This window comes from Clupea harengus, chromosome 23, assembly GCF_900700415.2.
Source record: "Clupea harengus chromosome 23, Ch_v2.0.2, whole genome shotgun sequence".
NCBI classification, from domain to species: Eukaryota; Metazoa; Chordata; class Actinopteri; order Clupeiformes; family Clupeidae; genus Clupea; species Clupea harengus.
In genome coordinates this window covers 11,338,894-11,353,016 of record NC_045174.1, presented here as the reverse complement: position 1 = coordinate 11,353,016, position 14,123 = coordinate 11,338,894, and the positions used below count along the sequence as shown (strand labels likewise).

The window sequence follows — 14,123 nt, the reverse complement described above, 5'->3', positions numbered from 1 at the left end:
GCTATGTTTCTGTCTACGCCAAACCCACCTTTGATGTTTGTTGCCAAAAAGCTTTATTTTGGTCTCATCTGACCATATAACTCGGCCCCATTGAAAGTCTGACTTACATTTGGCAAACTGTAGGCGCTTTAGTTTGTAGTTGATTGACAGCAGAGGCTTTTTTCTGGCAACCCTCCAAAACAACTCACCTCTACAATTCTCCAGCTGTGATCCTTGGAGATTCTTTTTCCAGTCGAACCATCCTCCTCACGGTGCGTGGGGTCAATGTACACACACGTCCTCCTCCAGGCTGATTCTTAACATCTCCTGTCGCTTTAAACTTCTTAATTATTTCCATGATAGTGGAAATGGGTATTTTCAACTCTTTAGAGATTTTCTTGTGTCCATTTCTTGATTTGTGCAGCTCCACAACTTTCCGTCGCACATCGTCACTGTGTTCTTGGGTCTTTCCCATAGTGATGAATGACTAATGGAATTTGGCCTGTGTCACCTCATATTTGTACGCCAGTGGAACAGGAAGTCATGGTTGACCTCTTAAGAGTTCCTTATCAAACAGGTGAACTTAAAAATGTAAAACATGACTGGAAATATACTTCAGTTAGATTTTAATTATAAGATTTTTCTAGGGGTGCCAATAATTGTGGCACACATGTTTTGGGGAAAAATATTTATTTAATGTCAACAGTTTTTTTTTTTTCTTTCAATAATTTTACTTCAATGAAAAGGTAAGATTTTTGTGAATATTTTGAGTGAAAGACCAAGAGGATAAACAGCAAAGACATCTTTTTTTATAGCCTGTTTTGCTCATATTCACTAGGGTGCCAATTATTGTGGAGGGCACTGTACATAATGGTGTTTGGAGTTTAGGATATGCCAAAAGGACCGAGCATTCCATTAAGTATAGCTGAACAAAGTTAGATTCCCTTAAAGAGAATAGGCGGTTTCACTCAATATCTCTTCACAGGGGCAGAGAAGTTCCATGGAGCAGTGTTGTGTGTTTGGTTGTGAGGGGCAGATTTGACCCCGTTTTCACCTCAAGGCAAGGTCATGTAAACACTCCCGGTAGCGGTTATCTATTGTCTATGTCCGTCCTTTTGCACGTGAACTGTGTCACGAAACAGATCCGTCCAGTGCGCCTCACTCAGCTCTCTCGGAGGCGCGTTGGCGTGTTTACTCTGCAATTTCACGTCTGGACATCAAATTGGCCGCGTCCCTGTGTGCGGCGGAGATGGCCTCTCTGATGGAATGATACGCTGCCTTTTTTGCCGGAGTCTCACGCATGGCAAACAGATGTTGCATTATAGGGGAAATGGAGCCCAGATTGCCACGATCTCTATGCTTTCATTATTATGGTTTGCAGTATCCACTCCCCCCTCCACACACACACACACACACACACACACACACACACACACACACACACACACACACACACAGAGACAGACAGACAAACACACATACACTCTCACAATCTCTTAGTGGAGATTCTGTCAGCGGAGTTGGTCTGTCACCAACTTTGTCCCTTGGTTTTTCTTGGATTTGTTTGTGTGTGTGTGTGTGTGTGTGTGTGTGTGTCTGTGTGTGCGTGTGTGTGTGTTTCTCTGTGTGTGTGCCTGTGTGTGTCTATGCAGGCTGTTTTATTTGCTCGTAATGGCGAAGCTGCCAAGAGTAACGCTGTGGAGAGGTAATCAGTCCACTCCAGATGTCCCTCACGGAAGTCTCTACTTCTCAGGGCTTAGCCCGACTATTTGGCTACAACTAAACATATAAGCGTTGTCTGTGTGCATTGAGCGGCAAAGCAAATAACCCTCTTTCTCCTTTTCCCGGACATGTGCTCATCTTTCTTTCGTTCCTTCTTTCTTTCTTTCTTTTTCTTCAAAAACATGCATCATAGCACTCGCTAAAAATTGAGCTAGCTCAAGGCTTTGATGGCTACGTTATGGCCGACGAGGTTGCGGTGACTTGTTTGTCATTTGATGGCGAGGCTGTCACGGGCATGGCTAATGCACTAGCCGGCACTTGCCAGCATTCGAGGGCCATGCATTCAGAGCCTGTCCCCCCAGCGTCGTAGATGGCCCTGAAAGACGCTCTTTGTCTGGGCAAGCCCGCCTCTCCAAAGTGTGGCTCCCCTGCTGTGGTGATGGAGCCCAGCTGTGGGGGACTGGATTTTTAGCTTCCGTTATCACTCTGTTTTTTTAATCCTTTCCTTTTTTTGTGCCCTTGTTCCCTATTTGGGTACAATTGTGTGACTTCATCCTATTCCCCCTGTAACCATGTCATCTTTTGACTTTCTTTTGCATGTATTTCAAACTCAATCATGCACTCAAACACACTCTTCTTCTCCAGCCAGTGCTCGATGGTCTTCTAGAATGTTCTGTGCAGAATCGGCTCGGTGTGCCTGTACCCCTGAGTGTGGCTGCACACCAACTAAGCATGACCACAGTGGTCAGACTGTACATGTTGACAGTCTCCCATAAGATATTCAGAGATTTTCTTCACATATATTTTTTTAAATGCAGTCATATCATAAATAATGTATTTTTAAATCTTCCCTTTTTTGACGAAGGTGTGTTTTGCCTGTGTGTGGCATGTGTAGTGGCCCTGATGAATCTTTTTCTTAAATTGACAGTGATTGTGAAAGTTTTTAATGAAACTTGGTAATGGGTGGTACTCAGCAACTGAGATCTGTCTGTGTGCTCGGCTGCCTGTGCTTCCAGTTCCACTAACACACACACACACAGCTGTTCGATATTACCACCAAATTGGTTCAGTTATTATACACGATATGCTTCTGCAGTTTGCAGAACACACACACACTTTCTCTTTGACTCACACACACACACACACCCTCACCCCCGTTCGCATTTATTATTATGCCCGTATCAGTCACAATAAACTTAATCTCAGGTTGAAGTGCTGGCTGAGTGGAGAGAAACCTTAACTGTTGCTGAGCATAGCGATGTGGGATTCAAGGTGTGTGTGTGTGTGTGTCTGTGTCTGCCTTGTGTGTCTGTGTGTGTGTCTGTTTGTGTGTCTGTGTGTGTGTTTGCTTGCGTGTGTGCAGCCCATAGAAAATGTTTAGGCAGTCGGCATCCCTGAGATAAGCCTCTGGCGTCCAGTGGCCTGTTGCTGCGGTGTGGCCCGGGAGTGATAATGGCCGTCCATCAGGGCCTGTTGACTCGTGCTTTCATATACCGCCAAGCCATTGGACAAAAAAAAAAACGGCTAACTTTAGCGCACTGGGCTAACTAAGGACACAGAGCCTCTGTATCTGCAGACGAGCGATTTGCACCCCCCCCCCTCTTCCCCTCCACACCTGCATCTTATCTGGGGGCCTGTATTACACTGATGCTTAACGGCAGTGGCCGCCACAGTAATCCTGCAATCGCTGCTCCCTCAATCAATTCCTTTCTCTTCAAGGATGGGAATTCAGTTATTTTCTTTCTGTCCAAGGGATGGGATTAAAACATGGGGAGATGCAGGATGTGTTTTTGGGGGCTTTATTTTCTGTGTGAAAGCTTGCCTGGATCTATAGTGGGTTCTCTTTTGTTCTTATTGCTTTCTCTCAGTTTCTCTCTGTCTCGCTATTTCACTCTATCTCTCTATCGTGCGTGTTCTCTCTCTTTCTCTCTCTCTCTCTCTGCCTCTGCCTCTGCCTCTCGCTTTCCTTCTCTCTTATAAGTATCTAAGTACCTTGGAGCAAAGCGAGAGGTATTTGTGGCTAGTTTGTCAGTGTTTTTTGGAGAGGAAAAGTATACTTTCCCATCCTTTTAATTGACTTTCGTTTTTTTCAGTGAAATGATCTATCCCTCCATTTGAGAAATCCTTCCTCCCCCAGCCTCCGCAGATGTCTCTCTCCCTTTCTTCCCAAACTTGATTACACCGTGTTTGCAGGCTACGATCACACTGGGATAGGCCTTCTATGCTTCAACAATTGAGCGATGAAGGGCTTTTTGAAAAACGAAACACAAAGACGAGGCAAAAAAATGCAGATTGCTACATTTTAGCGCATAATCTGTTGACTGCTTCTCTTCCCTGCCACCCCAGACAAATAATTACACAAAATAGCCGGTCATAAATATGTGTTTCCCACCCATGGGAAATAATTGTCGACCCGCCAGATAAACCATGGTGAGAGATACGCATGAATACATACACAGACACACACAGACACACACACACACACACACACACACACACACACACACACACACACACACACACACACACACACACACACACACACACACACACATTAGAACACACACACACACATTCAAAATGCCCTCACTCGGCGGTCCCCAGCCTGCTACTCAAGTTGTGCCCCGCAGGTGCGCTATCATCCATGACATTTCCAAAGCGGCTCTCATCCCTTATGCAAAGTGGTGGAGTGGGTTCCTCTCTGCAGTCCTTGGGTGACCCGGCTCGTTGTGTAACCCCTGTCCTTCATGCTCTCTTCTCTCTCTCTCGCTCTCTCTCTCTCCTCCACACAGCTCTCCCCATCCAGCGGAACTGCGAAGCACCCCCGCCGGCACCAACCTACCGGCCAGCAGGAGACACGGAGGAGTTGGCCTCCAGCTATGAGCGCAAACTGATTGAGGTAGGTTACCTCCTCTAGGGTTTAGCAAACTGATTGAGGTATGTTACCTCCTCTAGACTTTAGCAAACTGATTGAGGTATGTTACCTCCTCTAGGGTTTAGCAAACTGACTGAGGTAGGTTACCTCTTTTAGAGTTTAGCAAACTGATTGAGGTAGGTTACCTCTTCTAGAGTTTAGCAAACTAATTGAGATAGGTTACCTCTTCTAGGGTTTAGCAAACTGACTGAGGTAGGTTACCTCTTTTAGAGTTTAGCAAACTGATTGAGGTAGGTTACCTCTTCTAGAGTTTAGCAAACTAATTGAGATAGGTTACCTCTTCTAGAGTTTAGCAAACTAATTGAGATAGGTTACCTCCTCTAGAGTTTAGCAGAAAAATGAAACAGTCACTAAACCAACTGTGAATTACAATTTTCGTAACCACAGTGAGAGAAATAATGACATTTATTGATGATATTGTTGACATTTTAAATATCATTTCATTTAATGTCATTAAAAGTTTTGGATACTTCTTAGTTCAACTGTATGAAAGACTTAATGAGCATAGTTACACAAAGGAAGGTATGAAACAATATAATAGACACTTCCAAAATGCACAACATTTTTTCCATTAGCCTTTCTTTTCATACCAGAAATTTCCGCTGTATTCATTGTGGCATGTACAGCTTTTGCGGATTCTGTTTGGGTTAGGGGCATTGCTAATTAGCGTTGATCAAACTTATATTGAGAATGACAGGATCGGCTTGTAGCTCTGGTAGCGAGCTTGCTAGATTTGAACTGACAGTGCCAGTGAGCAGAGCCAGCTGGTAAATCAAATGAACAAGAGCCATTCGGGAGAGGAGCCTCCACATCTCGGTCCTGCTCAAACACAACTGTCGGCTCAAGTCTCTATAACTTTCTCCCTGTGCCTTTTGATGAAATTAATCTAAGTTAATGAATCTTTGTTTGTGCCTTCAATAGCGTCGATTAGTCTTAATTCAATTGAGAGTTTCTAGACCGTAACCCTGTGAAAACTGTGCTAGTGAGATATAGTCTAGCAGCGCCATCTCCTCTAAGTAGATTTCTAAAGAGTAAACTTCAGTTTTGAACAAAGACCTAAAGGTGCTAAATATGAAGTCATATTGTGGACATAAATGCATTGTCCGTGGTGCTTTTGCTCCACGCACTAAGCCAGATGACTTCACTCATCACTGGCTCCTCCTGGCTCAAGAGCCACAGTAATTAGCTAATCCAGATTTTTGGCACAAAACATAGACAAGGGCTTAATTCCTGGAGCTTGAAACTCCAACTCCTGGAGGACAGTCTAGCTGTCGGCTGTTCTGACCTCCACTTTCACGATTCAGCATTAACATGACTCAGCAGATGTAATAATCTAATAATACTCTGATTTAACATGGACATTCAAATTTTTATTTTGTTGTTGCTGTGTTGAAAAGAGCCTCAGTTAATGAGCCTGGTTATGACATCACTGTTATGTCTGTCTCAGACTATGGTTGATGGTTCAGGATAAATATTGTTGTCATAGTTACTTCATGAAAAGCAGAGTAGACGAGGGCGTATTTTTTTCCTTTCTACGGAGGTTGTTTCAGGTGAAAGTGACAACGCATCCTCTCTGTGACTACGCACATTTGTGCTAATTTGAGGTTTATATGTGTGTGTGTGTGTGTGTGCGTTTGTGTGTGGTGGTAACAGCCACCCGAGTGATTCCATGAGAGAGCGACAGCAGCAAGAAAAAAAAAAAAGGGATGACCCTGGATAATGAGCTTGGCATGAATAATTCATGAATGTGTTTATATTTCTTTAATGAGTCATAATTCTGCTTATGTTGGGGGAAAACTCTCCTTTCACTTCTGTATGTATTTATGTATTATGTAGTTTTTTTTCCCCCCCAGAGTTCTCATTTATTCATGTGTTCGCTAGCGTTTCTGACATTCTCAGTTGGGATTTTCCGAGACACAGGGCATGAGGTAGGTTCCCAAATGTTCAGCTCTAGAGTCCGTACATTCTCTTCATTTGGCAAGTATGTAGCCTTTGAGTCCTCCAATATCCCATGATGCAGAGGGTCGTTGTCTGCAGAGAAGACCAGTATATGGGCCGTCCATAGCGGCATCTTCGTCTTCCTGCCAATATCAAGACCTAATAGGGAAGAGAATGAACTAGAGCTGTGGTACCAGTAACCCACATCTATTAATAGCTGCGTATTAATAGAATAAAGAAAGGCGTATAGATATCCATCTCTCTATCTGTACATCTAGATGTGGTTCATAGACAGGAATGATGGGGTATCGCTTATAGGGAGAGGACTTCCCATCCTTATTGATTGGTGTCGGAAACTTGATCCCTTTGCCTCTTAGTTCCACCAGGGCTAATTTAGGTTTATTGACCTACATTCGAGAGCAACTCAAATCTCAAGTGCCTCAAGAGAAACTGCGAGCTTTCGTCTGTGTGTGTTTTTTGGATGTGTGTTGGAATGGGTGAGTTATCACACCCACTCGCACACACATTGATTGGCCATTGACACCGTGGAGAGAAGTCCATACAGACTCATTGGGTCTCCATGGTCCGATTCCAGAGATGGTCGACTTTTCTACTCCCTTCACACATTTCTCTGCCTCCTTCTCTCCCTCTTTCGTTCCCCTTCTCCTCACTCTCTATCTCTACTGACCTATTTACCTACATCGACCTGCTCCTCTGTGACATGAGTCCTGAGTTCTGTTTAAGTAGTGTAGTGAGGAGAGTCTGTCCACAGTGACTGTGTCCCTCAGTATGTATTGGTATGTCTGGGCCTCAGTGTAGCTGCGGAGAATGAGAAGGTCCTCAGGGCCGCCAAACTTCCTGTCTGTTGGCATGGCGACATCATTCGCCTCTCTCCCCCTCTCTCACTCACTCACTCACTCACTCACTCACTCTCCCCCTCTCTCCCCCTCTCTCTCTCTCACACACTCCCTCATTCACTCTCTCTAGTTCTCCTTCTCCCTTTTTTTCTGCATGGCTAGAGAGAGGTATTGACCAAGGTATTAAAAGCAGGAAGAGGTCAGGTTGCTCGGATTTGTCTCGACCACGGCTCCTCTCCCCACAGCATGAAGACCCAGAACACGTCTCCAGGGCAGGGGTCCCCCCCTCCATACCCTACTCCCGCTACCTCTGCACAAGCCGTCTCCGACCTCCGCAGCCCCCTCTGTCTGGAGGCAGTGTTTGCTTAGGTGCCGGAGGACTGTAATTTATGGGACGTGAAACACTCAGCATGTGTACTTCTATCAGGAGGACGGGCGCTGCTGAAAGCTGATATTTACAGTGTCTTGCTGCACCATCTGACGGTGTGAATGCATGCGCAGGCACTCACACGCACTCACACACACACACACTCACACACTCACACACCTCTCCACCACCCCTTTTAAAACTTTTCTCACTCTCACAGTGCAGAAAGCCCTCTAATTTATTTACCCGGGTACCAAAAGAACAAATTAGAGTGTTTATACAAGACAAAAATGGCCTCGGATGTGGATTCAAAGGGTGCTTTCACACTAGGGCTTTGGGCGCTTACTGGGGTCTACTTGAATCCACTCTCAGTGAAACGGACATCATGTGGATGTTCTTCACAAGGTATGCACGGGGAACAGGTGACCTGCTCTTAGCCTGACCCTAGAGAAGCGGAGTTGCTCAAGATGTAGTGTCTGTGTGAGTGCATATTTGTGTATAAATTCACTGTACAGGTCTCTCTTTCTCTCTCTCTCTCTCTCTGTCTCTCACTCTCTGTGTGTGTGTTTGTGTGTGTGTTTGTGTGTGTGTGTGTGTGTGTGTGTGTGTGTGTGTGTGTGTGTGTGTCTTTGCTTAAGCTTGCCCGAATCTGAGGCAGTGTGTCCACAGACAGATTGAGGCATCACTTCCAGACTAGATTGCTTTCTCCCTTACACGCATTTGTCGCTTGGGTGATTGTCTCTCAGTCGCCAGACCGAACGCCTCACTACTCAATGTGTAAATCTCCTTTTCCCTCTTTATAACTCCCCACTCATACCCATTTCCTCTCTTCCTCTCTTTGGGTTTGGTGTTTTTATGACAGGTTTTTTTTCTCTCTGTATTCTCCCATGGATTTGGAAAGCGGTGACTGACTCAAAATGCCTGTCCCTTTGACACTCTGGGATGACGGTGTTCATGGGAAATGTAGTTCAGAATGAGATTTTTTTTAGTGCAATTAATCAAATAGAGGAATCGCAGTATGTGATTACTTGTAGAGAGTGAATCATTTAGATCAGAATAGAGTGCTCTCTGCCTCGATGTTCTCTTTGATCAAGACTGATATACACATATATACATATCAGCAAATATTGATTTTACTGATAAAAATGAGAAGAGTATTATATGCATCATATGTGAATGCTGGTTCTTATCGGTATGTATTCCACAGCGGTGATGCTAAATTATGATAAACAAACATGACGCTCACTGTAATGTAAGCCTGGCTTAAGGGAGGTCTGTTGTTTGTGCTGTTCCTGCTATTATTGCCTCCGCCAGCAGCTGCCCTCCCCTTACCTGACAGCGTCTGTCCCCTTAACAGACGCTTTTCTGAGGCTGTTGATGTCTGTGTTACTACAGGTCTCTCTCATCAGCATGCATGTGCAAAAACACACAGACATACACACCCACATACACACATATATACATGTATGTGTATATATATATACGCACGCACGCACGAACGCACGCACGCACGCACGCATGAACACACACACACACACACACACACACACACACACACACACACACACTCACTCACACAAAGATTCCTAATTTTCCTGTACTGATGATTAAGTGCCTTTATGTAGACTTCATTTTTAAACACAAACACACACACACACACACACTCACACTCACACACACACACTAATTCATACTGACACTACTGTGTACTCCCTGGCCTATTAATGGTGATGGGGAGCGCTGAGTAAACGCTGGCTCTGTCACAGTTTGTCTGCTGGAGTCAGACCCTGCCACCTACAGTCACACTCCTCCTTCTCCACTTTCTCTCCCTCCGTTTGGCATCTCTCTCTCTCTCTCTCTCTCTCTCTCTCTCTCTCCCTCTTTCTCATTCACTTTCTCTCTCTTCTCTCGCCGCTGCCGCCACCGCTGCTGCTGCCAGAGCCTGTCGTCTCCGTCTGCATTCAAACTCGCCTCACATCCAATTACAGGCATTAGAGCTCAGCTTGGCCACACTTTCCATCTCTCTCTCTCTCTCTCTCTCTCTCTCTCTCTCTCTCTCTCTTTCTTTCTCTGTCGCTCTCTCTTTCTTTCTCTCTCGCTCTCTCTTTCTTTCTCTCTCTCTCTCTCTGTCACTCATTCCACACACTCACATACACTCCTTCTCTCCCTCTCACTCACTAACTCTTGTCACTCTCTGTCTGTCTTTCCCTTCCACTCATTCAGCCGTTCCCCCCACCACACCCCCCTCTCTTTTTGACATGCAGAGTGCTTGCTGTCTGAGTAGCACCTGTTTTGGTGAAACCCTGCGCACAATCACTTAGACTAATGTAAAATATATGTGTGTGTTTTTGTGTGTGTGTGTGTGTGTTTGTGTGTGTGTGTGTGTGTGTGTGTGTGTGTGTGTGCGTGCTTTTTGCTCAAACACATACACATTTCTTTGGCTCTCACACGCACACGCACACAAACACGCTTTCATGCTGGCCTGTTCACACACACACACACACACAGGATGTATTTCTTATGGCAGCAACATATGGAGCTGGTAATCTCTTTTGCTTTAGGGTCCAAGCTCTCTCCGTGAACTCTTCCTACACAGTATGACCAATGTGCTTTATGTTTCTGCTCAGAACCACCTCCCCTCCCTCTGTGTTATTTGTATGTGTTTGTGTGTGTGTGTGTGTGTGTGTGTGTGTGTGTGTGTGTGTGTGTGTGTGTATGTGTTTGTCTGTCTGTGTGTGTGTTTTGAAAATGCTTGTGGCATCCTGGGTTTAAAATAAAATAATTTGCAGAATATTATCGTCACCTCCCTCCGCCCCGCGCCCATCAGAGGACTGGTAATGGAATTTGATATTTCAGTTTGATCTGGGATTTGGGTTCTCTGAGCTTGCAGTCAAATGAAATGGAGTCAGCTTGAGGCTGGTTCTCAGGTGGTGTGTGTGCTCTGGTAATCAAGCAGCGCAGAGGATTGCCCTGGGATAGAGGTCACAGGGTCACGCGGTAAAATATACCTGAGGCATTTTCACTGGATTTAGGACATGGGAGATTGTGTTTAGGTAGGGTGATTTCAGCTGGCCATTACGCACCAATGCTGCACTCTGGTACAACTGCTGATGCAGTCTAGTCAAAGTGCATGAAAAAAAAAAAAAATGTTGGCCTTGCACAAAAAAATAAATAAGCGATATGTCATATGTCAAAAACTGTAAACTAAATGATATTTCTGAACTGTGATGAAACACATCAATGCTGGTTTAAATATTGACACATTTTGGCATTTTATAAATTGCTCAACACATCAACTACTGTTTACATCAGCATTGGCCTTGCAATGACTTTAGAGTCAACCGCTTTGTGCGTCTCTACTTCATGATATTCATAGACTCTCAGTCAAGTAAACTCTTACTTTTGGTCTTCCATCCGAATACAGATACAGAGACAGATCATTTTGGTGGTTGAACAGATACAAGTAATGACATCACTGTGCACCTCTACAACACACACACACACACACACACACACACACACACACACACACACACACACACACACACACACACACTTTCTCTGTGGGTCTCCATCCTTATCAGACCTTAAATCTGTGAGAAATTCCCTTGGGTGTATTAATTATTGTAAAAAGCAGCCTAGGAAAAAGTCATTTAGTTATTACAGCTCCTACCGTCAACAAAGACGCAGCGAAATGTTACTCTCTCCGTCTGCATAGCTCAAAGCCCTAGGTAAACAAGCCTCAGCAGAATGGAATAATGAACGCCGCTTTATTTATTTATTTATTTATTTATTTATTTCTCTCACTCCATATGCATATTCTATAGTATTAAACGTATTTACATATGAAGCACCAGCCGTCTTCGTGTGCGTCACTCTGAATTGGTTGGGCTTCTCCATCGGCGGGCGGAATTACCACTTTGCCACGCCACACGTGCAGCTGGGCTTTGTTTCACCAGATTTCTAGGGGGCGGGGGGGGGGGGGGGGGTCTTCTAAGTGGGTCTGGTGAAAGCGGGAATCTGTGGTGCACGGGAAGCCAGGGCCACTTGTCATGCTAACAGATGAATAGTCCGATCGCGTGGCAGGGCCTCGGTAATGAGCCATGAGGGCTTGTCGCAACAGTGGGAGACTTCTGCCCGTTCAGGCAAATTGGAAGTGGAGGTCTGAAAATAAGGAGTAGAAAATAAAAAAGAAAGGGGATGGGGGGTGAGAAAGAGAGAGAGAAAGTGAGAGAGGGAGAGGGAAAGACACCCATCGTTATGGGGTAAAGGACTAAGCCAACAAAATAACAAACCGATTAGATCTCTCTGGGCAGGAAATTAGTTGGATTTCTGCACGATTAAAATGACTTTTCCTTTTTCGTCAAGGAGGGGGAAGAAAAACGAGTCCCACCGGAAAGTCAGGGGCCACAAATAAATAAATGGAAGTGATGAATGGCTTTGCCTGACGGGTGGAGCGCGGAGAATTGGTGATGTGCCTGGAAGTCATCTCTCATTGAGCGCAAGTGCTGATTAGGGATCCGTTGTCTCTGCTCCATTTCAGAGTCGGGTTCACTGTTAGCTAAAGGGCAAAGCTGATGATAGATCAGTTGTGCGACTTTGTGATAAAGACAGTGTGAGCCGAAGCAGGCATGAACACGTGAGGCTTTGCTTTTACATCGTATGGCTCACTCACAGAAAGAAAATAAGATAAAAGCGCATCTGAAATAGATGGATAGAGGAAATAAATAAGTGGGTAAAAATAAAATCTCACTGCCCCATCCCTCACCACGAATCTTGCAGCTTGGTTCGATTCTGTCAAAGGATTAGAGTGACGACTGCTTGTTTGGGATATGCGACACGCACTCTGTGTGTGTGTGTGTGTGTGTGTGTGTGTGTGTGTGTACGTGTGTGTGTGTACGTGTGTGTGTGTACGTGTGTGTGTGTGCGTGTGTATTAGTGTGCCCTTTTTGTCTCTTCTCGTCTGCAGTTTTTAAGCGACATCAAGGGGGCCACTAGTTCACTCCCGGTTTGGTGAATTTCAAAATCCATTTCAAAGCACGATGGCAGATGATGATGCGTCTTCACAGAAAAGCCCCCCAAAAAAACATTCAGCGCATCTTGCTGTTCCAAGGCTCTGCTACCCAGGCTTTTAATGTGTTTTAGACAAGGTCACTTCTTTATTTATTTTTTATTTATTTATTCATTTTTAATTTTTTTAAGTCTCAAGCATCCACTTTCTTAAATTGTCAAACTAAGCGCCACTGCAAAAATAGATATGCAGCGAAATGACCCGTAAAGCTAACAATCGCCAGGCAACCAGAAACTATTTAAAGCTGGAGGATGTCATAAGTAGTGTATCTGCCGTAAGTGAAGGCGCCGTTTGAAGTTCTCGGTGGCACGTTGTGGCGTTATTTGCCGCTGCCTGTTGTCTTGTTATGGGTGCGGAAGGTGGAAGGTTCCCAGCAGGCTGCTCCGCTCAAGCCCCATTAGTTAATTGCTTGGCGGGCAGATGTGCAGGTTTAGACAGCCTTGCTTCATTAAAAACAGGGGGGGAAGTGCAAACTTTCAGGCCTTGCAGTGAGCTGATTAGTTGTGCTGAATGATGGGGCCTACGGGCTTCGCTTTTTTCAGGAAGCTGCACCAATGACCCTCGGGTTTGTTTATGGAACGTATAACGGAGAAGTAAATACCCAGTGACTTCATAGGCTCTTTGAGTGGGACCGTAATCGGCCATCATTTAGCTGCACAGCTCACAGTGACACCTCAGTCGTTATTGCTAATAATATATTGTTGAGATTCGGCTGAGAATGGGGTGTGACATTTAGGCTCACGTTGTGACGTGGGATTTCATGTCTCATATCATGCCCAGGCTACCCGTGACCCCAAAGCATTTCTGTAGCTGCTTGTAGCGCTCAGATACAGAACAGGCTCTGACATGAAATATGGGCCACGACTGGGGTGAACGCACAACTTCCTGCTCTGTTGCTTGCTCTTTTCCCCTAACTGGCGCTTCCTTGTCAGACTCTGATCTTCATCTGCATACACACGCACGCACGCACGCACGCACACACACGCACACACTCACACACCTTCCCTCGTCTGAAGCACAGAACTTTCTAGAAGGGAGCACCAGGCCCGCCGGTGCCCTGCCGCCGTTTGTCAGAGCTGACATAATTCACTTGTCATGCGGCACGGTGCCCGCCCCAAATGCACACTGACACTTCATTTCCATAAACAAATGAATAGAGGCCGCAGCTGCCTGGCAGGGCCGCCGCTGCTATTGACAGCGACCCGTCTCCACGTCGCTGTCATTTTGCCGATGTGACAGCTGACGGCGGCTCTG

General features: G+C 45.3%; 1 protein-coding gene across 1 annotated transcript in view; it reads left to right on the top strand.

Moving 5' to 3' along the window:
- The window catches only part of snx29 (sorting nexin 29), a 100,514-nt gene that overhangs the window by 37,643 nt on the left and 48,748 nt on the right, over window positions 1–14,123 (top strand). The window contains exon 15 of the mRNA XM_012838967.3: window positions 4,494–4,600. Coding sequence (XP_012694421.1) covers window positions 4,494–4,600 — 107 coding nt within the window. The remainder of the gene's footprint in view (window positions 1–4,493; window positions 4,601–14,123) is intronic.